Source organism: Pseudorca crassidens, chromosome 8 (assembly GCF_039906515.1).
Source record: "Pseudorca crassidens isolate mPseCra1 chromosome 8, mPseCra1.hap1, whole genome shotgun sequence".
Taxonomy (NCBI): domain Eukaryota; kingdom Metazoa; phylum Chordata; class Mammalia; order Artiodactyla; family Delphinidae; genus Pseudorca; species Pseudorca crassidens.
The window spans coordinates 21,404,155-21,431,721 of record NC_090303.1 but is presented as its reverse complement, the minus strand read 5'-3'; the positions used below and the strand labels follow the sequence as shown (position 1 = coordinate 21,431,721).

The 27,567-nt window shown below is 40.8% G+C and overlaps 1 protein-coding gene across 1 annotated transcript; it reads right to left on the bottom strand.

Annotated features, from left to right (window-relative positions):
- Positions 1 to 273: 273 nt before the first annotated feature.
- Positions 274 to 27,384, bottom strand: SLC26A5 (solute carrier family 26 member 5). The gene is made up of 14 exons (XM_067745996.1): positions 27,256 to 27,384; positions 25,163 to 25,315; positions 22,375 to 22,457; positions 17,624 to 17,771; positions 16,458 to 16,571; positions 15,587 to 15,664; positions 14,777 to 14,872; positions 14,434 to 14,540; positions 10,419 to 10,488; positions 8,956 to 9,048; positions 8,121 to 8,228; positions 7,043 to 7,243; positions 6,382 to 6,436; positions 274 to 5,161 (listed from the first exon to the last, which is right to left on the bottom strand). Exons 1-14 carry the CDS (start codon positions 27,316 to 27,318, stop codon positions 4,977 to 4,979), a joined length of 1,554 nt encoding a protein of 517 aa, XP_067602097.1. The 5' UTR covers positions 27,319 to 27,384; the 3' UTR covers positions 274 to 4,976.
- Between the last annotated feature and the right edge of the window lie 183 nt (positions 27,385 to 27,567).

Below are 27,567 nucleotides of genomic sequence, written 5' to 3'. Positions count from 1 at the left end.
TATTTTCATTTTATAAATTAATGGTTTAATGGTTTATTAAACCATTATAATTTAATGGTTTAAAATTTCAGTAAAGCTCCCGTTAGACTTCGGGTCTATAGTGAGGTACTTCTAAAATAAAAGTTTTTATTAGAATCTTAAACAAAGCTCTTTAAAATGATTTCTTGTACAGCCACCACCAAATTCCCTCCCCTCTTCCACAATTACCCCTTCCAGGCCCCTGCCAAACACTGAGACCCAAACACAATAAAGAATATTTTTATTGTAGTTCAGTATTCACAAGTAATGCAAAATAGTGAGAGATGGATACATTTTAACTCACAAAAGAAAAAGTTGACAACATAGAAAATGCTGTGTTGCACTGAAATATTTAAAATATGAAAGTTTTAAAGCAGAATAAAGCTGTTCACTCAAAATCCAACCAACATCCTTTCTTTCTCTTCATTTTTGTGAACTTGATGAGAAAATTTTTTTTCTAATCCTGCCCTAGTCTTTCATGAGGTATGAAAGCGAACCATTTCCAGGTTATGCTGATAAGTGAATGACTAAAGATGTATGTTTTTGTGCTGTTTTGATCAATGTAAGCATTTAGAACACACTCCTTCAAGTCTTCCCACTTGTTCGTATTGCCACATACATCAGATGCACCAACGTGAGACAACTCAAGTTGGTTATGTGGTGCTCACTCAGGCCTAACGTGTCACAGGCTGTGAATAATCTTGACATCTCAGTTTCATGATGAAAATCTAACTGGCCACACATCAAATCAATGCACAATGAATTATCTGAAAAATCTGGGTGTTTCTACCCAGGCATATGTATGCAGATAGCATCAATGCTATCTAGATTAGCATGTTTGTACCCCATTTAAAAAGAAAATATACACATTCACTGGTAACTCCCTCCACCTAAAATATGTATGTGTGCATAAACACGTGTATATGTGTGTGTACAGACATACATGTTTACACATATTAGCGTGCTGATAAATCAATACAAAGGGTTTATGACTTCAGAAAAATACTGTAGCGATCTTTTAAAAAAAACTTTTAAAAAACATTTTAAAAATGTGATTAGATTTATAAAATTTAATTTTCACAAAGCTCAGGTTCATCTGTTACATAAAGCTGAAATGCTATACACCAGTACAATGAAAACCCTGGTAAGCCTTTTTTAAAGGCAAAGTGGGTTTTTGAGATGCTCAAACTTGTTTAAATCCAAGTCAGTAAGCAGGCAGGTTACCTGGTGCAGTCCTGGCTTTTGAACGTTTTGCTGCTGGGATTTGAGGGGTTTCAAAACCACCGCACACATTTTGGTTAGCTATATGTTTGGAGAATTAGATAACACTTTTATCAGTCCTCAAACCAACTTTTATCAGCACTCAATCCATGTTATCAAGAATCTACACACTGAATCCTAAAAGCATTGCTGAAAAAAGACCAAAAGCATTTCTGCACTCACTAAAGCACACAGGCTCATACCAAGGAACTTGTGTTTGATTTTAGAATTTGAATTAATTAAAGGGGCAGACATAATAAAGTCGTCTTCACCACATACACTTCCTTCCCTCAGCCCCACACAAAGGTACCCCCTCGCCCCCCACTCCCCAAACAGGACAACACACCCACCCACTCTGGGGCAGATTCTCTGGGTTTGCTACCCTCTCCACACACTGGAGGGCAGTCTCATTTTCTCAACATGTACCTTGGGAGGCAGACACCTCCTTTCTCTGTTAAACAGGTAAGGATACAGGATCAAACCACATGGATATTTTAGATGTTACCTGAAAACTACAAAATGCTTCTCCCAGAGCCTGCAGAGGATTCATACCCTTCACTGTTTCTCTGAGTCCCACTGCAGATGAGACTGGCATTGGGATCCCTCTCAGCTGCCATATGATTGTACAGTCAGCGTCTATGACCTGAATGAGGAGTTTCCTGGGCCCTGGTTCAAAACTGTTTGCAAACATATTCCATCCGGTCATGAGACACAGAACAACCATGGTCATGTTGCACAGGATTTGAGAAAGACAACATCACTATAGGGGGCCTTCCTGGAAATAGGGCTTTCCCATATTTCCATAAAATAAGCCTAGTCTAGTCCCTATATCCATCAGTGTGGATTATGCCCTTTTGGATAGGGCAGTTAAGAATCTGAATTTGAACCAGGGCTGAAAAACATAGAAAGGTATATACTAGCAGATTTTAAGGTCCGGAAAGAAGGAGGTAGAGACAAAACTTGATTGTAAGTAAAAGAATTCAGGAAATTTCCCACCGTATGAAATAACTCTAAGTAAAACATTCCAAAATATTTACATATAGATAGAATACATTTTGAAATACATTCTTATGATATCAGAGGCATGCCAAAACAAAAACATATTACCCCTCAGTAAGACTTAAATGCTTTTTATGTACATGGTAGAATTCTATTCAAAATAGGTTAAAAATTAAAGGACAGAAAAGTTAAATACAAATTTGTAAGCTACAGACAAGTACTTTTTTTGTATACTGCTTTCAATCTATCAATAACCAGGACTTGAATATCTGCTGTGTGTAAAGCATTTATTGAAGACTGGTGCTAAAGATTATGCAATAAAATATTTTATAATATTGTTTAAAATCCTTAAGTTCTACTTTAATGGCTGAAACGATACAAGCCCTTTTATAAAAGTTTCTAGTACAAGCTGAGGTCCTATAACTACATGCTCTTTCAGAAGGCAGTCTGTATCAGAATGCAGATGTATCTGATGATTGCAAAGGAAATAACTGACTGCAAATCTAATTTCACTCTAGATCTAGATAAAGTATAGATTAGAAAGGGGCAGGGGTCTACTCTGAATTAAATTAGTAAAGTCACTGAGAAACTTGATAAGACTTAAAGCAAACAAGCCATAGGGTTTGGTTTGGACTAGACCCATGCTAACCTACTTCTTTCCTGATGCACTTTTCCCCTGGAAGTGTTTTCTTCATGAAAACTAAAACAAGGAGTCAATAAGGAAACATGTAAAACAAAAACAAAAACAACTATTAGCAGGAAATCTTAGCAGATGAGGCTTTAGGCAGGTTGGCTAATACTTGTGCTGTGATTTGGAGTGAGCAGGTGGTTAGAATTACAGGAGCAGGAACTTCTGATGACAAACTGGCTTAAAGGTCTCCCTACTCCTTTTGAACAACTGTAGAGAAAATGCTTCAAACAGCATTTTACTCACTCATCGGCTTAAAACTGAGTTTGATGAAGAATTAACTAACTCTGTGGATTCAGAAGGAAGGTATTAAATTATACCCAGGAGTCAGTTTTCTAAAATATGTGGTAAATCAGTTTTAGCAACAACAAAACTTCTAGGGCCTCCTACTGGCCACAGGTGTGACAATTTGAACACCAAAAAGAATAACTATAATGCACTGAAACACATTAAAACTACAACAATTCATGAGTGTATAATTACACGAAAAAGGAAAAATCAAAAAGAACCTAATTCGTCACCATCTATTAAACCAACTCCTTACTTTGAAGTTGATAACTAAATGGAAAAAAAAAATTTAACCTGCCCTTCCAGTAAGAACTATATTTAAGGATGACTAAATAATTCAAGTTGAGGGAAAGCTGTAGTTTACACGGAAACACCAATGGATAAATGCAGAAGAAATGAAAGAATTGGAAAAGAAAATTCACACACCTTAATAAAATTGCTGCTTTAGGCAAGGATTAACACTAGACGTTAAAACCTCTGGGTGAACGGCTAATGGAGAACTGGGCATTCATTCAGTGCCAAAGGAACACCATACAGATAACTCACTAGTCACAAAGGAGAAAATATAATTGGGGGATTGGTTGTCATATTAATCCAAGTGATTTATTTTAGCATCATTAATGGTAGGTCAACTAGATATTACTTGTTTTCTGTTGTGATGCGATTTGAAGCACGTGCCTCATCTATGCACGTATCTCATCTATGCACGTATCTCATCTAGCAAGAAATGTTTTATTCAAATTCATGAAGCCTTTAGTTAGACATAACTTCTAGATCACAGGTAGTTCAGGAAATAAAGGGACAAACTAAATAACACCTTGAAAAAGCGAGTGGACACACTCACAAGATGGGATTCTACAGGACAACTGCCCCAACTCCCTTTAACAAGTTAATGTCATCAAAAAAGGGACAGTGCTAGATTAAGAGGGGACGTGACCATTTGTAGTGTAAGGTCACAGAATGAATACTAGTTTGGATAAACCAACTACAACTGTGGAGACAATTGGGGAAGTTTGAATATGGTCTGAGGTAAACATGTTCTAGAATGAGAAAGCAAAGATGGATGACTGAAAAGAACAGGTCACAGAACACTATGTAGAGTATGATCTTATTTTGGTTAAAAGATGTAAATATATATGGATAGAAAAAGATCTGGAAGGACATGCATTAAGGTGTTAGCAATAATCTTTGCTGGTAATGTAATGTTTTTCTTATTTTTGCTTGTCTATATTTTCTACTTTTCTGCAATGTACCTACATTGCTTCTGTAACAATAAATGGTTATTTTAAAAGAAGAACTTGTAGAAAATTGTGGGTTTGCCTCCTCTGTGAGATAACTGATCACAGAAAGTCTGTAGATCAACAAGTACAAAAGCAAAGAACTACTACCCATCTGGTGACAGGGTATCTGATTTGTGGATAAAGTACTTAAATAAATTCTTTAAGTTCACAAAGATAATACTAAAGAGTAACAGAAATGTCACTACACAATAAATGCAGGCAAGAGGCTAATAATATCTTTGAAATAGTCAATTAAAAAAATACAAGTAAGATACATCTTGCTATGCGTCATTCACCCTCCAAATCAAGCCTTGTATTTACTAGTATTTACCTACTACTAGTATTTACCCTTAGGAAAAAAACATTTAGTGTCTACTATTTAAAATGTGTAGGTTAGTAATTTCACGAGAAGCTCATACCCCATCGCAGGCTGAGCTCCTCGTCTAAGCTTCCGGAGTGGCGTTGGGCTCAGAGTCCTCCTGGGGAGGAGCAGCCGTGGCCTCCTGCTCGGCAAGTGCCTCTCGAACTTGGCTGCCTAAGACTGCATCGTGAATGCTGTGGAACAGCAGATCCAGTAAGGCAGGATTTTCAAAGAATTGATTTTGAGTGAGGTCACTCACGACTTGTGCTATAAAAGAAGAAGGGAAAATTAGCCCAGGGACTTCCCTGGTGGTCCAGTGGTAAAGACTCCACCTTCCAATACAGGGGATGTGGGTTCAATCCCTGGTCGGGGAACTAAGATCCCACATGCCGTGGGGTAACTAAGCCCGCCCACCAGAACTGCTGAGCTGGCGCGCCTCAGCTAGAGAGCCCGGGTGCCACAAACTACGGAGCCCACGTGCCCTGGAGCCTGCGCGCCACAACTAGAGAGAAAACCTGCACGCCACAACTAGAGAGAAGCCTGTGCGCCGCAATGAAAGATCCTGCATGCCTCAACAAAGATCCTGCAACTAAGACCTGATGCAGCCAAGAAAAAATAAAATAAATCAGTAAATAATAAATTAAAAAAAAGAAAATTAGCCCACACTCTGGGTGTCAGTCTTAAACATTAAAAAAGTAACACTTTCATATAGTTTAAATATTAAAATGATATAATAAAAATTATTTTTTACCATACATGGTATTATTCTATGGTGTAAATGTACCCTAGTTTATTTAACTGGTCCCTTTTGACAATTAAATATTTTCTAGTGTTTTGTTCTTAGAGACAGTACTATGATCATTAACCATGTACATGTGTTATTTTGAATGTGTGTAGCATACTGTTGGATTTGCTGGGTTAAAGGTAAATGCATTTGTAATTTTGAAAGAAAATGCCTGTCTGCCCTCCACAGAGGCTGCTCCAGTTTGCACTCCCACCAGCAATGTCTGAGGGTTCCTGTTGCCCCACAGTGAGCCTACAGAGCCTGCTGTCAAACATTTTCAGTTTTTGCTGTTTTGGTAGGTGAAAAGTGATGCCTTTATGTGAATTTCATTTTCAAGCACTGTTTTAGCCAAAATTTATATTAAAACAAAAAGAGCAGGCATTGTCTGGAAAAACCTAAATGATTTTATATAACTATGTTTATGGCAGCCATTACACAAATAATTACTAAAAAATATACCAGCCCTGAACAATGGTTTATTAGCTCCTTTCCTCCAACTCCCGTGCAGGAGGCCTACCACCAAGTAACCCAGGGATGTGAGTGCTGTAAGTGGCAAATTTCAAAGCTAGCTTTAGATTTTCGGAATAATTTTCATTTTCACCTAAAACTAAAATTAAGGGAAAATACTTCCAAATGCAGTTATTTAAAAAACAGAAACAAAACCAAAATGTTAAAACTTCTCCCATTCTAAAAGTGTACTCACCACTGCATCCTGCTAAATACACATAAATGCCGACATCTCCATATTCCTTTACAATCTGTAATAATGTTGAAATAAAGTTTAATTTCTCTTGACTCTGTGAAGTGCAAGTTTCTTTCTACCAATACGTATTTAGTGATATAAGATGCTCTGGTTCATTCACTTGAGCTACTCCACTTCAATAATTATGCATTTTGAACTAATCATTTAAAAATCTGTATTTTGTTTGATTTTTATATCAACAGTGATAATCTGGAACATCAAAGAATTCTTATCAAATTTTATTCAAGTGTAATAAAGGTATTATGGTAATGGTTTTTAAAAGAATCTTCTCGAAGAGGTATATACTGTAATATTTACAGATTATATGATGAGCGGGATGTGCTTCAAAATAAGAGAAGGGGAAAATGGTTGTGGGGATAAATGAAACAAAATTGACCATGAACTGATAATAGTCGAATCTGAGTGATAGTTACACGGGGGTTCATTACACTCTGCTCTTTATTTTGTATATTTTCGATATATTCCACAATCAAAAGTTGAAAAACAAAAACAACAACAAAATTTTGAGAGTTGAAAAAGGACCCTAGTTCAATTCTCTGATTTTACTGATGGTGATACTGGGCACAGAGATACTAAAAGACTTGTTAAAGATGATGCTTACCCCTGCCAGAGTTTTTACACCAACGGAATCCATAAAATTGACTTGCGTAAAATCCAGAATGATGGTGTGGACGTTATCCCCTGGGGGCATAAATCTTTGCAGTTCCTCAGGAAGTGTGCTCTTGGTGACTATTGGGGGATATTTTATTTCATCCTCCTCTTCCTCAGGCTTGGTGCCATCTTCTGCATCTACTTCTGCATCCTATGTTAAAAATCAAATCAAACCAGAGCGCTATGAACAACTCATATTTTGGTTCTGAGAAAGATTTATGAGGGACAAATTAGTCCTCATATGCTCAAGTTTCTGACTATACCAGACCATTTCCAAAATATTTGCTATATCCTAGCCCTGTAATATGACAAAAAAGGATATATACACAATATTCAGTTTTAGCTGTTTCTTTTTTTCTTCCTCCTCTTCCTCTTTTTCTTTTGTCCAATGAAATCCACTCTCTTTAGTCATCATATACATTTTCCCCTAACTTCTAAAATAGTCCCATTAACTTCAACATGACAGACCACAGACCACAGACAAAAACCAGTCTTTGAGGTTTTTTTACTATCAGCTGAATGAATCTCTGACAAAGTAATAATGGTAACATTTATTAAGGTACTGTGTGATTTCTATTTTTTAAAACCATGTTTTCCTGGGCTCCTATCACTACTTATTTCAGAAGCATTCTCATAACTGACCTTACCATGTATCTTTAATATACAAAGGATACTTAGCTTGTTTCTAAGCTTTCCTACTTTAGGGACTTGATGCTGTGTTAAAACTTCAATCATGGGGCTTCCCTGGTGGCGCAGTGGTTGGGAGTCCGCCTGCCCATGCAGGGGACACAGGTTCATGCCCCGGTCCGGGAAGGTCCCACATGCCGCAGAGCGGCTGGGCCCGTGAGCCACGGCCGCTGGGCCTGCGCGTCCGGAGCCTGTGCTCCGCAACGGGAGAGGCCACAACAGTGAGAGGCCCGCGTACCGCAAAAACAAAACAAAACAAAACAAACCTTCAATCATGAATAAAGGTGGGGGGCACTGCAGATCAAGAGACAAGGGAAAGTTACAATGAAGGGATCACTCACCACTTTGACGACGGTTGCATTGGCCATGTTGGCATTTCCAACTTCCTTAGCATACTTCTTCATGGCCTTTCTTCTTGCTCCCAATATGAAGGCTGGGTTCACTCCAGTCTTTACAGAAAGGCAATATATGGAAAAATAACTTCTTGGCTCCCAGAAACCCACCCAAAGCAATTAATCTTCAAATCTCTCCATCTGACTGTTTTCTATGCCTAATTATCACCATAACCCTTGCTCTATCTTTCCCTCAGATGCCCTGAACTGGGTTATCCCTCGTTAAAAGAACAGTAGTAACTTTTCTTATTCTTGGTCTTGATTCAAGACAACCAGAAGCTAAATATTAAAGAGAATTTTGAAGTAGTATTTTTCAAACTTAGATCTCTCAGAGACTCTGTGGGTTGACTGGAAGGTTTTCCTCCTTGCTGGAGAGTGTGGGGTGGAGTCCTAATCATGATCAAAGGAACCCAAGAATAAGAAATTTAAAATTAGTTCTTCGCTTTTTTTAAAAAAATTATTTTTGCATAGGTAATACATGCATATGATAAAAGAGAATGAATAGCGGTGTTGGTTACACAACAATGCAAATGTACTTAATTCCATCCACTGACTTGTATAGTTCCAAATGGTTAAAATGATAAATTTTAAGTTATGTAAAGAAAAATAAAACAAAAAAGATAAATTTTAAGTTATGTATATTATACCACAATTTAAAAAATAGAGGCGGAGAAAAACAAATAGTATAAAAGGTATACCAAGACATTTAAGTGACCCCCCCCATGCCTATCAATCCTCAGATTCCCTGCTCAGAAATAATCACCCTTAGTTTCTTGTGACTCACCTTTCTTTTTAATGCACTGCTATATAAGTCACTATTTGCATAATAAATTGGGGCATTTATTTGGAATATTTTTATTCCAGGAACTTCTTTCACCTGAGAAATAAAATGTTAGTGAATTTAATATATGGAAATATTTCAGAATCGAAACAGCAATTGCCTCCCTCTTCTAACTTGAAAATTAATACAGAAGTTGCTAAGGGCCCTCTGACAGTGTTTAAATAAAATAATGTCACTCTAGCTGACCTACTCATGCTCTGGAGAAATGCGTGCTGAGCAGAACGCCTTTAAGAATGCACACCTTTTCATTTCTTTTAAAAGTCTTTCTTTGTTTCATTTTTACCATAAGGTACAAAGAAGAAACTGAAATATTAAAAAAAAAAAGAAGTGGGTAGGAAAGGCGAAGCTGCCACTCAGACTGTGACAAGCAGCCGAATAAAATGAACAGCGGCTGATACTGGTTGATTCACAGAACGTAGGCAGGAGTGAAAATGGACCCAAGTGAAACAGAGTGAAAATTTTATCAAGAAGCCTCATGGGGCTTCCCTGGTGGCGCAGTGGTGGAGAGTCCGCCTGCCGATGCAGGGGACACGGGTTCGTGCCCCGGTCTGGGAAGATCCCACATGCCGCGGAGTGGCTGGGCCTGTGAGCCATGGCCGCTGAGCCTGTGCGTCCGGAGCCTGTGCTCCGCAACGGGAGAGGCCACAAACAGTGAGAGGCCCACGTACCACAAAAAAAAAAAAAAAAAAAAGAAGCAGGAGGGCTTCCCTGGTGGTGCAGTGGTTAAGAATCCGCCTGCCAATGCAGGGGACGTGGGTTGGATTCCCGGTCCGGGAAGATCCCACATGCCGCAGAGCAACTAAGCCCGTGTGCTGCAACTACTGAGCCTGCGCTCTAGAACCCGTGAGCCACAACTACTGAAGCCCGTGCGCCTAGAGCCCGTGCTCTGCGACAAGAAGCCACCACAATGAGAAGCCCGTGCACTGCCAACAAAGACCCAATGTGGCCAAAAATAAATAAAATAGAACAGAAAAATTTATATATTAAGAAAGTGAAGCAGGAAAAAAAATGAAGCGGGAGAATTCCACAGCCCCACCACCTACATTTTACACTGCTAATACTAGTATTTTACCACCAGTTTACACTCATCAGAAGGAAATCATGCCCATACAGACCACCCTGGCAAACAGTCTCAGTATTTTGTAAACATATACTTTAAGTCCAAGAATATATGTTTATCCTCATTAAAAAAGGAGGAAAAATAAATATTAGGAGGTTGTGTAACTGATGTGTAGTATAAACTGTAAAACTGAATCCAGACAGTAAACTGAAGTTCAGGCTTTTCGCTTTGACCACCACACCTCCCTGCTCTCCACCCCACTCTTTGTCCTAAGTAAAAATAATATCTAGTTCGCCAGTCACATCACATGCTTACAACCATTTAAAATGATAGAAAAAGGTCCTACCTCCTCATACGCATCTATGTCAATGTACACATCAGTGTCAGGAAGCTGCCCAAGGACTATGTAGCTCGGACTGAAGACAGAGAAGGAGCGTGTTAAAATACCAACGTGCTGATGCGCAGGACTTGACGGAAACACGAGGTTCTGCACGTGGGATTTGCTAGTGACTTCAGGGATACTTGATCCTTTTATGGTGCCTTTTCAGAAGGGCTCCACATATATTCACATTCCCAGTGCCATTCCAAGCCTAACACACCCCACACACATCCCCAAGACGTACGCTATATACACACACAACACATACACCTCACAACACACAGAGCCCACACACACAGCACATACGCACACCACGTTCATACGCACACCACGTACATACCCACTACATAACACTACACACACATCCTGTACATACCATCCAGATAGCACACACACAACCTGATCAAGACAAAAGACTCAGGCATCTAAAGATGGGGGCAAAAATGAATTGTGCAGAGTTCAAACCATGCCAGGGACATGTGTAACTCGATCTCATGTTACTGGGTAGATAGAATTATCTTCCTGTTTTAATTCTAAAGCAGGAGAGGGGATTTTCATTTTGTCTCTAATAAGAGTCTCTGACTCATGGAGCAGTGGGCAGGGGGTTAGTCAACAGAAGGTGTGGGGAGAAAAAAATCTCAAATCAGCATAGAAAGTTTTCTGAAGGCTGGTGTGAATAGATTTTAAACATTATTTTTTAAAAGCACAAATTCCGAATTCTTTTTATAGGACAGTCTGGCTCAAATTAGATACTGAAATGATGACAGGTACTACTTCTTAAGCACCTGATATTACCTTATTATAGCCCATGAAAAATCCTACTGGGCTTATTTCTGCCGTCATGTGGAAGAGAAACTGAAGTCCAGTGGGGTTAGGTGAGCTGTTCAAGGTCAGAGAGCTTGGCAGAGTCAGAATATGGCTCAAGGTCTTGTACGGACATTCCATGGTCTCGTTACTATGCTCTGGTGTTCTCAGCACATATGTGCAAGTGCTTTGTGAGTTAGAATCTACAGTAGAAATGTCAGGGGTTTTTCTAGGTGGATTCCTTCAACAAGCGTTCAGAGAACACACACTATATGCTGGTACTGGGCTCCAGGAACCTCGTGTACACAACCAAGGTGCTCACAGTCTAGTGATGTCTGTGGACAAATATAACACCGACTGATACTGGAGATGAGAGGCAAGGTTCTCAGTTGAGTTCCCAATTATGAGAAAACCTTCCATACGAGACTCGAAATGTTGTCCACATGTTGCAATCTAGTGCCAGCGGGCGGAGGTGAGTGAGGGGTGGACACGGGGACCACACAAGTACACAAGTAACTGCGAGACTTGTGAGGTGCTGGAGGACCACAATGCTGCTGTGGGCGCACAGGGGAGTTGGGATCTCTCTGGCTGGGTGAGCGGGGTCTAAACTTACGTGGATTTCAACAGGCAGATGAGGAAAAGGCCTTCCTGACCAGCTGGAGCGCTCTGGAATCCCACTTCCTCAGGTCTAAATACTCCCTGTTTCTTCCCTAATCACCCCAGGAGCAAGAAAGTCTCTCTTTATGAACTCTGATGGGGTTTTATTTGGCCATGTCTTATGCTTATTGTCACTTGTACCTTGCTTACACTTCACTGAAGCACTTACAACTGTGTGTTCCAATTTCTTGAAGATGGATTATAAAATGCTGATTGAGAGTTAGCCTCTGGATTCACAAAAACTCATATTTGAATCATTGCCTACCACTTGCTGTGTGATCGAAGTTACTCAATCGATCCAGGCCTCAGTTTCCCCATCTGTGAAACGGGGATGCTAACAGTCACTGGGCTGGAAGGATGAATGACATAAAGCGTGGATCTTCGCACACAGCCAGGCACATAACTAACTACGATAATTTAGTGCCACCATTACTTCATTATCATGATTAGCATCATCATTATGTATCTGTCATCCTTAGGAGAGTGCAGCCTTTTTGAAGGGAAGGACTATGTTTTACTTACTGCAATATCCCTAGAGTCTAGTATCTCCCTGGGAACCTAGTAGTCCCTCCAAAAAGACTGTCCAATTAAGATTATAACATTATAATTATTTCAATATGTTTTGCCCCCGCTTGGGGGCAAAAACTGAATTTCCGTCACATTTATAGCATCACCCACAGCGCCTGCATGGAGGAGGCATAAGGAACTATTTGTTGATGAACTGATTGTCCCTTGACCATGTGGGCTTTGAGGGAATCTGGGTGTTTGGAAGACAAGCAAAGCCACTGAAGCACCAGCCCTCTCTGGACAGCACGGCCTAATTACAGAGAAAGAAGCAGCTGAAAATAAACATGTAGCCTTGGTACTGGCTCCCCAAACTCTAACCTACAAAGACCCAGCACAATCACCAACAGGGACAGAACATTAAAAACAAACTTTAGTTAATTATTTGGGGGAGAAAAATAAGCAAAGCATTTAAAAAACAACCTGCCTAACTTTAAAATTTATGATAAGAAATCATAAACTATTATTTGGGTAAAAAAAAAACACCAAAAAGTGAAAAAAAATCTCCAATTCTATACCATGTTACCATTCTATACCATACTATGTTAAAGGATATAGATATTTTTAAACCATGATGTTCACTAAAGCTCTGAGATAAAGAACTCTTGCATGTACTAATAATGCTCGTATAAAAACGGGGGGAGGGCTTCCCTGGTGGCGCGGTGGTTGAGAGTCCACCGATGCAGGGTGCACGGGTTCGTGCCCTGGTCCGGGAAGATCCCACATGCCGCGGAGCGGCTGGGCCCGTGAGCCATGGCCGCTGAGCCTGCGCGTCCGGAGCCTGTGCTCCGCAACAGGAGAGGCCACAACAGTGAGAGGCCTGCGTACCGCAGAAAAAAAAACCCAAAAACCAAAACCAAACAAACAAAAACGGGGGGGAGGGTGAACTTCTTTTACATAAAAGTGGGTGACAGGGTAGAGTTTGTTATTAAAAACAGTGTAATTTTTGAGTTTAGATTCCACATTTCCCTCTATGTCGTTTCTGAAGAGGAAAATGCTCATTTCCTACGCTGTAGAGTGGGAAGCATCCCATCATTTCCATCTAGCAGCCCTTCAATATACCACAATCAAAACTTTAAGAACTATCGTGTGATTTGCAACTACAGGCAAAAACAGACTAACCTCATTTTCATTCCTCCCGTGTTAAATTTGTTGCGTGCACAGGATGTGTCAGGCGCTGTGCTAGGCTCTTCATGTGCATTATTCTCATTTGAACCTTACTGTGACTCTTTGAGGCAGCAAGTAATAGTCTCATTTTATAGAGGCAGAGATGGAGGCTCCAAGAGGTCACGTAAAATCACAGAGCTTATATAGAGTGTGCAGCCAGGACTTGAACCTAAGGTTGTCTGACTCCGAAGTCAGACTATTTGAAAACATAATGTTTCCTTTTTTTTTCTTTATAGTGATTTATTTATTTATCATGAACAGAGTATTTTTTTAAAGTTATTTTATACCTTACCCATTGGGCTCAGCTTCGTACTAGGAGAAGAGATGACAGGTGATAATATTTCAGGGTGGAGGAAGGAACCGCTGAAGCCCCACATATGATAACTTGGTGTCAGCGTCTGCTCCATGTTATCAAAACCTATGTCAGCACCCGGTGCCAAAGCAGACTGCAAGAACACACAGTTCATTTACCCTCACAAGAGGGTAAATAAGCCAGGGTGCCACAGGGGCCAGAATGGCAGGAACCATGAGACAAACTAGGCTCTTTTAAGAAAACCACTGATGGAATTATAAACTGTGATAGAGTAGAGCATCTGGCACGATCATATTGAGTTTTTCATTTGGCAGTTTGTTTATTTAGTCAACAAGCCCCATGAGTCCTCAGTTCCCTTTCATGCTGAGCAGAAGTAACCAAAGAGCTTACTTTGACCAGATCGAGCTTTGATCTACGTTTAAACTCACTGTTGCAGTCTCAGGCAGGATGCACACCCATGCCAATCTGTGCACTCACCTCTGTGTTCTGTAAATTACAGTCATCAGTGCGATGATCACAGCAGTAATCAAGCCATAGTCCAATCCCAGGAACAAGGAGGAAACAAAAGTGGTAAGCCAGATGGTCTAAACAAAAGACAGAAAGCTTCAGGTAGAATCATGTGAAAAATTTCCTAAGAGTTACACACACACACACACACACACACACACACACACACACACACAGAGTACCTAGCCTTGTTGCCTAACTGGATACTGCATATAATAACTGGCCACAGTAACTTATCTTTCTCACATTTTTATCAGCAACAATACATTTGTTGCTATGACATATTCACCTAGTAATCACCTTTGTTACTTACCAGCTCTATCTTGCTGGTTCTCCAGAAAAAGGGGAGATCTGAGAATTGCATAAACATTCCTTTCAGGTTGACGATCACAATGGCCGACAGCACAGCCTGAAACACAGCACATTCATGCGTGCCTCTCCTCTTGTGTCCAGAGACCCCCCTCTGCTGGCCCTTCACTGTCCTGCAGCTGCCCTCCCACCGTCCTTTCCCCACTCCCTTCCTACAGGGCAGTGATGGTACATGTGGAGACAAGAACACCTGGATTTTCAGGACTTGGTTAGCTAAAATGGGACTTGAAAACCAGGCTTATATCCTAGTAGCAAACCTGCATGGTGGTCAATTAAATGGTTCAGAATTAAATGGTTCAGAATTAAATGGTTCAGAATTAAATGATACTCAAGGACTTATCTCACCCATGGTCTTCCTGCACTATGATTTTCTCTAAGCTATAGCATTCCTGAGCCCTACTAGATTAAATGTTCCAGTAACTAAACGTTTTATGAGTGTAGGCCATCTCAAATTTTTAATCGGAGTATAAGGTCATAGAAGATCAAAGAGAGAAGAACCTTGGAGATTAGCCAAACCAAAACCTCCACTTTGCAGATAAAGAAACTGAGAATCAAAGATGCTGAGATGGCTTTCCCTAGGTCCCAGTTGCTGGCAGACTGTGGAACAGGATATTGATCCTAGCCTTGGCCCTTTCTCATACCACCTCACTAGGGTTACAGTAAAAACCCATGAGACAGCCACAAAAATATAAACAAATAAAATAGCAAAGTCTCTATACATGAGAAAACCTCACACCAAATCTAAGCTACATACCTGGGGTAATGATTCAAAGAGGAATCCAGTGGCTAATATGACCAGCAGAATCATTAATGAGGCCAAACAACCTGCAAGCTGAATGAGAGAAGACACGTGGAAGGGGCTTTTAGGAGACCTGAGTAAGAGGCGGGGCATAGGTTGGTCTTAGTCTTTTGATAATCACTGTGGGAAGATATGGCTTCATATAAGTCATCCATACCATTACATAAACCTGTAACTCATTCCCACTCCCTTTCTGAGGTTTTGGTTCCTCATATAGCCTTTAAACCAGAAGCTGAAATGTTTAAATACCCTGAATGAAATGCCCGTGCCAGGGGTGGGGGAGAGGAGATGTATGGTGCTGACCCAAGACTCACAGGGGCCAGAAGAGTTCAGATAAGACTTTTACCGTCCAAAGTGGTAGCCACTAGCCACAGGTGGCTATTTAAATCTTAAAAAGTAAAATTAAATAAAATTAAAAATTCAGGTCTTGGTTGCACTAGCTACATTTCAAGTGCTCAAGAGCTACATGTGGCTAGTGGCTGCCATACTGGACAGTACAAATATCAAACATTTCCATCACAGCAGAAAGGTCTATTGGATGGTGCTGGCATCCTGCCCATACTCACTCTCAGGCTTTCATGACAACATCCTATGTCTGAACTTTGAGGTTTACTGGTAGCAGGGAGTGTTGTTTAATTTTTCGATTTGACTGGCGAATATACCCCTTTTCTGTAGATTCAGTTCCTTGTGATTTGCTTCAACCAATCATGCCTTTCTCTGATTCATACACAGCTCACTGGAGCATGGATCTTCAGGCAGAATACAATCAACAGATTAAAGTTTATCACCCAAATCACCAGACCTTGGAGGCCAGTTGCATACGCACCTGTGTCTTCCCTCCAGTTCCCTCCTGGACAAGGCTTCGAGACAAGGAGCATGAAATTGCAAAAGTCTGGAAGAGTGAGCCAGTGGAGTTGCACAGTCCCAGGGCAATGAGCTCCTTTTCCACGTGGAAGCAAAGCACAAAAGAGATCTGTTATTTTTCAGGAAGCCAGGCATGATGGCCCATTTAATGCACATTTTCAGCAGTACAGGCTGTCTCTTCATTCTCTTTCCAGATACAAGAATTTGTTTAACATGAGTTCAAAACAGGAATTAACGCATTAATTTCTTGAATTAATTCAAGAAAAACACCTTGAATTTTTATTGTGTTGGAGATAAATGTTGCACTCACCACCTAGCCCCCTCTTTCCCAAACACATTCTCTACACAAATAATGCTTTTGTTTTTAAAGAAAACTGCAGCAAAACGGACAAAATATTTTTGTCGTTTAAGAGAAAGTTATTGGTGAACAGGACTGCTGGCATCTTTTAAACGCCTGGGCTCTTGCTCATCAAGGAACCCCTGCCAGTGTCCTCTTGGGACCAGTGAATGGGTCCTGATCTCAGGGCAACTTCCGGGTTTCCTAGACGGATTACTGTGTCTCGTATGAACATGGAGCGTCTCGTCTCCTCTTAGAAGTGCACAGTGTGAATTTCTAAGATAAATACACACTGGGTATTTATCTTAGAAATAAATAATGGCTCACGGTATTCAGATTAAATACTTTATCTGTAGCTATCTTATAAAAGAAGGCGGCAAAGAATGTATTGTGGGGTTTAAGTGATGAATCATAAGCTCAAAGTTCAGTGAACAAAGAGAAGGCTTTCCTGTGGAGTAAAAATGGTTCTGGAAAAACGTTAGATTCTCAGGCTGTGAGCTTTAAAAATAGGGATAGCGCCTAGAGGAGTATGGCAAACTGTCCACCTCAGCATGGAGACTGCACCTACTGATGAGGTGAGGTAGGAGTCTGGACCTCAGTGTTCTGATTGATTTAAGGCACACAAACCACGAAAAACTTGTAGTGTTGAATAAATACATGCTTCAAATACATCCATCACCAAAGTAATTTTTTTTCTACCAAGATGGAGAAATCCAGTTTATTTGTCTCCTATAGTAGAGCAAGATGACTGTGCCACCAGGAAACATCCGCAGGAAATTAATGAGTTTTACCTGATTGCCATCGACCTGGTAGCCATGCTTATTCGCCAAGGTCTTGGCCATTGAGATGGTCACCGAAAATCCAACGATCGCTATGGCAATGGCATCCACGTACACAAGGTGGAAGAGGCTGGTGTCCGGATTGGCCGGAGGTAGCAGCCTGAAAGGTGAAGCTGACTTCAACCTGGGCATTGTGACCACTGGAAAAAAACATGCAGCTAGAGGGGAGCACTGTAGGGGGGCATTATCTGCAGATGAGGTGATCAACACTTGGGTACTTGTTTGGCAAAAAGCAGGGACCTCTTTGACACACAAGTTCTTTCCAGGCCCCAACCCCAGAGTGCCGGCTTTCTACCTGAATGGGTTATCAGCAGAGATCAAATGCCGTTTTATTTAGAAAAGGAGTAACCTCATACCTCACGGCAGCCCGTATGGCAGGTGTAAGTAAGACTCAGAGCAGGTAGAGGAGAGGGTCAGCGAAGCGCTCAGATGCCACAAGACATTCGAACCAAAAACTGAGGTGAGGAGGGAGGTGGACAGGGGCTATCATATCAGAGAATTACTACTGTCCGGGCAACACTAGGTACTCACTGCTCTCCCTTGCTGTTTGATGTAAGGACCCTGCTTCTTCCCTGGATCCCTTTAGGTGAGTGTCTAACATGGGAAATGAGCAGCAGCAGATTATACTCCTTGGGTCACATCTGGGAATCTTAGGAATCTGGAGGGGCCAAAAGCGTGGCTCCTGGAGCTCCCCAATGGGGAACCTAATTTTTGTGGTCCATTCTTATAGTTTGGAACCTTTGTCCTAAAAGAACAGAAAAGGTGTTCCCCAGAATGGTACGGGGGAAGGGGCAAGAGAGGTTTTCAAAGGCACCTGCTCCAATTCAAGGCACTGGGCTAAATAACAATATCAATTAATTGATGTACAATATTATTACTGTTACAGTCATTCATTAGGCGCTTCCTCTTGTGCCAGGTTCTGTGTTTATCTATCTCCAACAGCACTGTGAGCTAGGTACCATTATAATCCCCATTTTACAGATGAGGAAAATGAGGCATAGTGAGGTCAAGTAACTTGTCCAAGGTCAAACAGCTCATCTATTAAGTACAACAAAAACCACACAAGAACCCGTCTCCCCACACTATTTCTCATACTGTGTCATATCACAGTGACAAAGGGGCTGTCTCAGCTTCTGAGGTAAGGGAAAGGGAGGGGAGCAAAGGAACCTAACATATGTTAAGCCTAGATTATGTGCTACATGCTTGATATATGTCATCTCATTTGCCCTCACAACAATCCTTTTAGATGGGTGCCATTACTACCCTGATTTATACGTGAAAAAATGGATGCTTGCAGATGTTAAGTAATCTGCTGAAGATGGAGCAGGGAATCAGACGCGGGGGGTCTGCCTATAGAACTCACTGTCTTTTCCTTGCACTTTGCTACATAAGCACTAACCAGGAGAGAAGGCCTGGCAGCAGGTTTGGGTCTGAGGAATAAGAATGAGAAAAGAATGTATGCTGCAATGAGTGAAGAGAAGTAAACCAAGGAACATGATATATTGCCGTGAAGGGGATCTCTAACAGTCAGCTGTCACTTTCTGGACACTGTATTATATATTTATGGTGTGTGTGTGTGTGTGTGCAGATAAATGTGGTAGTTTGTTTCCAAATACAACCACCACCAATTCCTCGCATACTTCTGTGTGCTGCTCCCCTATCTAGATGTGGTCTGTTTCCCCTCTGGTTGAATCTGGGCTGGCCTTGTGATTTGGTTTGACCAATAGAATGTGGTGGGAGTGATGTTGCATGAGTGCTGTAAGCAGCCTGGCAGCTTCTGCTTTTGTCCTGTTGCCCTGAGCTGACACCTAAAGAACCTGGCTACCCTGCTGGAGACCCATATGGAGAGAAGATGCCAGCCAGCCCTCAGCTGTTCCAGTCACTGCAGCTGAGCTGTCAGACATGTGAGCGAGGCCTTCTTGGATCCTCCAGCCCTGGTCACCCCTTCAGAGTCTGCAGCTGCCTGAGAGACCCCAAGGGAGACGACCACTCAGCTGAGCCCCACCTACACTGACAAACTGCGAGCAGATAAACGGACATTGTTATAAGCCACTGTTCTTCGGCAGTGAGACTCACAGATCACTGAAGCAGTATGACTGTATACAGATAGGAAGTCAGGAAGGCATTATTGGTTGCCTGCCTGGTTTTGGGCAAAGTTCCAGAAAGATAAGGTTTCTGGGAAGTCAACTTTCAAAAAGGTAAAATGTTCTTAGTTTTAAAAAAAATGTTTAGCTCTCCTAGAGCCTGCGTGCCACAACTACTGAAGCCCGTGCTCCGCAACAAGAGAAGCCACTGCAACGAGTAGCCCGTGCACTGCACTGCAGAGTAGCCCCCGCTCGCTGCAACTAGAGAAAGCCTGCGTGCAGCAACGAAGACCCAACACAGCCAAAAATAAATAAATTAAATAAATTTATTAACAAAAAAAAGTTTAGCTCTCATACGTAGAGGGAAAGCAACATATTTGGGTATAATGCAACAGGGAAAGGAAGGTATTAGGTAGGAATGATGGTGGCATGTGAATTTTTAAAAGGAGAAATCTAAGTGTGAAAATTCACATGTAGATTATTTGTGATTAGTTATTGAATAGGGTTATCTACTGGATCCAAAGACACATGTTTATCACATGACAAATTATGTTAGTGAGCCAGGTGTGAGGTAATGGAAAGATCACACAACTGGGTATCAGAAGATTGAGTTCTGGGTCCAGGCTGGGACATACCAAACTTCACTCACGTCTCTCAAATGTCGCCTTCCTTGATACCCTACCTAAAACAGCAACCCCAGCCCCTCCTATCTCTTACCTGGCTTCCCTTGTCTTCGTAGCATGTCTCACTATTGATGTATTGTCTATCTCTCCTAGTAGAATATAAGTTCCATGAGACCAAAGGCTTTTATGCTTGCATGTTCACTTTTGTTTTTAACTGCTGTGTCCCTGGCACATAATAGGCACTCAATAAACATATGCTGAATAAATGGGAATAAATGAAATTTCTTCTCTGCTAAATGAAGATAACATAGATCAACAGTGTAATTGTGAGCATCAACTGACATGGTGGGTATAAAAGTACTTAAAAAATTATAAGTGCAAATAGAAAAACAAGGGTTATCACTGTGTTATACCTTTACATTGAATCATAAGTAACATGTTTATGACAGCAGTTTGCTGAAGTTGAATGCAGGCTTCTGAACTTTGGCTTAAAAAGCAACTCCTGCTGCCTGTGCTTCCCTGGAGATTCTTAGGTGGTTCCAGGGGCAAGGCCTGATGGAATACACCAGGTCCTGTCAAGGTCCAGCATCTGGGCAAATGTCTGACTCTTCTTTTGGAAAGAGAGAACAGAGTGGCAAGAAAGAGACAGTACCAGGAACAGAAAGACAGAGACACGCAGAGCGGTACAGAGATAGCCAGAGTATCAGAGAGGGACAGAGTGAGACCAGGAGAGGCTCGCAGTCACTCTCACTCCTTCAAATATAAAAATAATAGTAAAAATTTTAAAATGTAGAATTAGGTACAAGAAAAACAGATGAAGCAAAGAAGTAATATATGATTTAAAACTAGGAACCTGATTGAAATAATGAGCCACAGAACTTTCAATTAACATGTCTTGAACGTGCACTGTGCATGCCAAATGCTACACTGGCTGCTTTAGACACATTTTCTCCTGTAACGCTCACAACTGCTCTTGAGATAGTCATCAATTACCATGCTTACCTAGCAGGGGAGGAAACTGAGGCTTTGAGAGGATAAGTGACTTGCCCAAGGTCACAAAGCTACTAAGTGGCAGGCTAGATTTAGCTTTTTAGCTCCAAAGCTTTTTTGCTTTTAGCTCCAAAGCTACCCAGGAAGAGATCTAAAAAACCAATAAATGCTAAACAGGAAACAGAACAAAACGAAAACCCACATGCCATTTGTTGGTAGGACTGTAAAATGGTGCAACCACTTTCAAAAACATTATGGAGGTTCCTCAAAAAGTTAAAGCAGACTACCATATGATCCAGCAGTCCCACTTCTATGTATATATCCAAAAGAACTGAAAGCAGGGTCTTGAGGAGACACTTGCATACCCATGCTCATAGCAGGATTATTCACAATAGCTAAGAGGTGGAAGCAACCCAAATGTCCACCAACAGATGAATGCATAGACAAAATGTGGTATATACATAAGGTGGAATTTTATTGCTTTAAAGAGGAAGGAAATCCTGTCACATGCTACAACGTGGATGAACGTTGGTATTATGCTAAATGAAATAAGCCAGTCACAGAGAAGGCAAGAGTACTAGAGTACTTGGAGTACTAGAGTACTCGGAGTACTAGAGTAATCGGATTCATAGAGAGAGAAAGTAGGGGATGGAGGGAAAGGAGAATGGGGAGTTATTGTTTAATGGTACAGTTTCAGATTTGCAAGATGAAAAAGTTCTGGAGATCTGTTTCACAGCAATGTGAATACGCTTAACACTACTGGACGGTACACTTATGAATGGTTAAAATGGTTAAGTTTTATGTTATTTTTTTCTTAACCACAATAAGCCACCCCCCGCCACACACACAGCCCAAAAAACCAAACTCAACCCCCCCCCAAACCCTCAGCTATTTGATACATAGGAAAAAAAAAGATTGTTCATTGCAATACTAAAGCAGGAGTTCGAAGCAATAATAGATCCCTTGATTATTCAAGTCACACGGTTACTTGAAACTATTTTCCTACCCCAGAGGAAGTGTCCCAACGACATCCACATTGTACGATTCATGCAGGCTAAACCCAGCTGAAATGCCAGTTCCCATAACCACCTGAAACAGACACAAAACCAAACGTACCTTTAGAAATGAACATTCAAACACCACAAAAATAAGCTTCAAAGAACTTGTTAGCCAAGCCAAATCTATTCTCACTTTCTCGGTTTTTTAAAAAAAGAATTACAGTTAGCTTCCAGCAATTCTAACTTCCCCTAATGACCCTTCTCCACAAAATTAAAATTGACTCTACAGTCTCCTTGTGGCCTGGAATTCTTTTCTCTTTACTTTGTTCTGTTCCATCCCGAGGCATTTGGCTAGTTGGCTACAAACAAAGAAACCATAAAACCTTTCAGGAGTTGGCTTTGCCTCTGGGGCAGGTAAAATGAGGCTCTGGCCAAGGTGGCACAAATAAAGGACATGAAATACGTATTGTGAGGGTGGTACAGTGACAGTGTATCATTATAACATGTAGGTTTGGATCTATTGCACAATCTTTCTATGGACTCTTGTTTCCAGGACAGCAGCACCAAGGTGGTTAGAGGCCTCCACCAGCACCCCATGGCTATCTTCTCCCATGACTGTTGCCAAGTCAGGGTCAGGGTGAAACCGCCCATCACGGAGTGTCCTTGTACATAAGGTTGCCTGGATTGTCGGGGCACAGATTCAGTCTGTGTGTAAAGTACAAGCCTTAGTGAGCTACAAGAAGAGAAAAATAACAGAAGGAGAGACAGCAACTTTCTTCATCCCAAAGAACCACTGCTTGTAGAACTTTCTGAGTGGGTTATCCAGGAGTGAAGGCATAGGACTGGCCAGGGAAGGGAGCCAGACCCCCACCAAAGGGGGCTGCTGCAGGGAGCCAAGAAGAAGGTAAGCTCATTATCAGACACAGCAGCCCGAGAGACCAAGGGCGTGGCTGCTTCCCGCCGCTATGATGAAATGCCCCTTTCTTTGTTGGTTGCAATGTCTGTCACCCTTAATTACATCCGTTGTGCATCGCAAACTGGGGGAGTGCCCAGAAAATTCAAATCCACAGGATACACATGGCTCAAGTTCCTGAAGCATCAACTTTATGCAGTGATAAATAAATTGAAACCAAAGCTTTCCTACCAACACAAACAGATGCATTGTGAAAGAGAATGCAGAACCCCAAACAATTTTATGATAAAAAAGGAACTGTATGTTTAATGAGAGTCATGAAGATTCTGTCCCAAATTTTCCAGTATGGCTTCCCTCTCCCTTGCTCTGAGGAGCATACAGATAAGAAGTTAAAAAAAAAACCCAAAAACAAAAAACAGGTTCAACCATAATTTTAATGATAGAATTCTGGAGAACCATTGCCCTGGAAAACATGAAGGAAACTTTAAAGAGAATCTGGAAAGTGGACAAAACTAGGATCCCAAGCCAGGAAAGTCAGTCTTCATCATTTACTTCATGATTAGGGCTTGCCTTTCTCCACTGCCATGCGAAGGAGCTGAGAACCTCTTGCTGTTCTCCAAGAGGAAACAGGAACTCTGGGCCCAACCCCAATGAGAGAACAGGTCTTAAAACAGTGAGAGACAGTCCAATTCGGGTATAGACAAGATGAAAGCAAGGACAAGGGTCAAAGGGCCTGGCTTCTTTGTGAGCTATACGAGCCAGTGGTTCTTGTGGCTGGAACTTTTAGCTAGATTTGGATCAGACACCTATACGTTTTATTTCTTCTCCTTGTGGCTCCTGAACTATACACCAGACGCAAGAGGGGAGAGATATGGGAACATATGTGTATGTATAACCGATTCACTTTGTTATAAAGCAGAAACTAACACACCATTGTAAAGCAATTATACTCCAATAAAGATGTTAAAAAAACCAAAAATAAAAAATAAAAAAAAAACTATACACCAAAGTGCTCCAGGCTCCCAAGGAGAACTCACCAGGACACTGTGGGACATGACTTTCAAGGAAAACAGTGACACGTGTCAGACACCATGCAAACTTCTAGTTTGAGGTAGTTCACAGTTTCGATATTAGTTCCTACTACATTCCTTTCAGTCACACCACATGTTTGCAAAGCTGGGCATTCAGTGGTCACTGTGATAAAAAAGCAGGTACCATGCAAAAATCAAAGTGAACAGGAAATGATGGTAGTGGTGTCCATCTGATTCCCAGGTTTGAGGGATTGTGAAGTGCCCACCAGCCGCCATACGCGTTCATTGATAAATTACTGTGGTGATTTAAGAATGTCATAAAATATATTTTATTTCAATATATGTGCATTATTTTTACAAACAGTTCTTAAGTTGTTAGACATAAATACGTATGAAGTTGTTTGGACCTTACTACTTAGTAAATGGAACTATTACTTAGGCATTTCTTTTGGCCTAGGAGTGCCAGGAACCAAGAAAGTTTGAGAACCTTTGTCATTTGCTCTTTTCAGAATGGAAACAGCTTACTTTTTTCAGGTTATTAAAGTTTATATGTTCATTATAAAACAATTAGACAATAAAAACTTTGAAAAAGAAAAATCTCCATAATTTCACTCAAAGATAGTTTACATTCACATTTTTATGGACAGACTTCAGCTATATTTTAAAAATCATCCATGACTCTGCTTTAATGCTTTTCTCTTCTTGTCAGTGTATTTGTAAAAGTTCCCCTTGACAAATTCCAACCTTCTCTTGGCAGAAGTGAGAGAAAAGAGGTCAAGTCTCCTCCTCCCGGGTCCACTTCTAAACCCCACACAGAAGCAGGTAGGCGTAAGCTGCTGGACGCTGACTTACCGCAAAGAACTCTAAAGGGATGGGCGCTGGCAATTTTTCTTTAAATCTCTCATTAAACTCCTTGCCACCCAGCAGCAAACCAAAGACCATCAGCCCAACGCCTAGGGAACACACGTTGAGGTTTTTAACATTCTGCAACACAGCAACTGTACTCTGTAACACAGTGAACACTGGATGTTACATCAAGCAAGAGCCCCTGAATAGACAGAGACAGTCTAGTGCTCTAATTCACACCAGCCATCCCATTAGTGGACATTTCTAGCTAAAGGTTCTCAGGCTGAAGTCTCTCTCTCTGCAGCTTTCACCAATTAGGAGTCATTTTTTACCCAGTCATACAACTTGGTAGTTGTAATCCTTACCTGACAATCTTATATTACAGTGTTCTTTGCTACGCTAACATCTCAATGTAGAATTGTAAAATTCAGAAAAGTAACCCTGAAGCTGAGTCCTGAGCATTAGGAAAGGATTAGGGGTAATATCAGCAAAAAAAATCCATAGGTAAATACATACGAAAGCTTTTAGGAGCTGAAAGAGGGAGAGAAATCACTGTTAGCAGATGAAAGACGAATCAGGTGAGCTTTGAAGGGAAGAGAGTGGCTGAAGCTTGGAAAGAAGCCCAGGAAAGTTAGAGAAGAAAGCCGCTTAATTTTCTCCTAAGGCTGCCGTCTCGGCACCCCAGATGCAGTCAGTACTTATCTGGACCCTGGGAAAGCAGGTTACCACCGAGCCCAGGCTACACACTTTTCCTATCAATGCCTAGGAGCATTCTCTAGTATGCTTGTCTGTTCTATTTCCTTTGTGACAAGGCATTTTGAGAAATCTCAGAGTAAGAAGCATGTTACCAGCTATTACGGGAAACGAAGAATTGAGTTATTTAGGGAATGCTCCCACAGTTGGACTCCATTCTAATCAGTGAAGGACTCAATTTAACTGTTACTTCCTCAAAGCGACTTTCCTAGACCCCTAATCTAAAGCTCTCTCTATTCAACTTTCAGAGCAGCCTGATTTTTTCTTCAGAGCACTTAACACAATTTGTACTTAATTACATATTTATGTGATTAGCAGTTTACTATGTGTCTTCCCACTGGACCGTAAACTCACTGCTCTGCCTAACACAGTGTCTGACACATCAATACCTCCAAAGGCTATAGACCTCTCATTCCAAGGATAGCTTCAGCAGCATCTCAGTTCTGGTATGTAGTGCTTACACTGTCATTTGGTTTTAATAATTTTCATAACTTCCTCTTTATCCATGGTTATTTAAAAATATGTTTTTGGTTTCCAAATGTATGGGGGTTTTAAAGCTATATTTAGTTATTGATTGCTAATTTACTGCACCATGTGAAACAACACTGCATTTTTAGAATTTGTGATCAGTTTTACGTGACCACTCTCAACGTGATCAGTTATTACCATTGTTACCTACGTGCTTGCAAATAATTTATATCTTCTCTGAGTTGGGTAGAAGGATCTATGTCTATTTTATTAGATTAAACTGGTTAATTGTGACAGTTACACAATAGATCCTTTACAGACTTATTTTTTTGCCTGCTTGAGTAAGCAGTTTTTGAGAGAGATCTATTATCCCATAATGCCTTTAAATTATTTCTTAGTTCCCAAAGATAATCTAATTTGTCTTAAGAAAAAAGCTGTTTCTTTAGCTAACTAGAGTCAAGGTGAAATAACCAAATAAAGACGTAACCAGGGACTTCCCTGGTGGTCCAGTGGTTAAGACTCCGTGCTCCCAATGCAGCGTGCCTGGGTTGGATCCCTGGTCAAGGAACTAGATCCTGCATGCTGCAACTAAGACCCAGCACAGCCGAATAAATAAATAAGTATTAAAAAAAGACCTAACCAAAAAATTCCTTGTGAGGTAGATAGTATCATATATTAAAGAAATGAGACTTTAAGGTTTAATTTTCCTTGTAGTGCTCTTCTCAGAAAAGCCTTAGAATAACTAAATCTCCTCCATTTTATTGAAATTCATGGAAATAAGAAAAGTGAGCCTTGAAGGTAAAAGAGATACAGAAGAGAAGGGGGAAAAATAAAGAAGGGAAAACAAGTACCAGTAAGTCGGGAAGTTGCTTACTTACATACACCACTGAAAAGATCCCACTGTACCGCTTTGTTTTAACTCCAAACAGGTATTTTAACATGGAGGTGAAGACATGCACAGCTGCCGCAGTGGTAAACCCACGGACCAGGGGCTCCGTGAGATATATGGCCACAAATCCAAACCTACAGACACCTAGGCAAAACTTTTTTTTTTTTAATGACAAAGAAACAAATAAATCACATGATAGGTCACGAAGTTAAAACCAACAGAAAACATTAAAAAGTTCTTTCTGGACCATTTTCTAATACTACAAACTTGCACCTGCAGCAAGTAAGTAGCTAATAAATCA

What these genes read in the sequence shown, in the direction of transcription:
- SLC26A5 (XM_067745996.1), bottom strand. Translation starts at nt 27,318, where the DNA reads ATGTTAAAATACCTGTTTGGAGTTAAAACAAAGCGGTACAGTGGGATC. An exon ending in ACATAGATGCGTATGAGGAG is followed by an intron (nt 9,049 to 10,418) that starts GTAGGACCTTTT and finishes TTTATTTCTCAG; the next exon opens with GTGAAAGAAGTTCCTGGAAT. An exon ending in ATGCAACCGTCGTCAAAGTG is followed by an intron (nt 7,244 to 8,120) that starts GTGAGTGATCCC and finishes TTTTTAACATAG; the next exon opens with GATGCAGAAGTAGATGCAGA.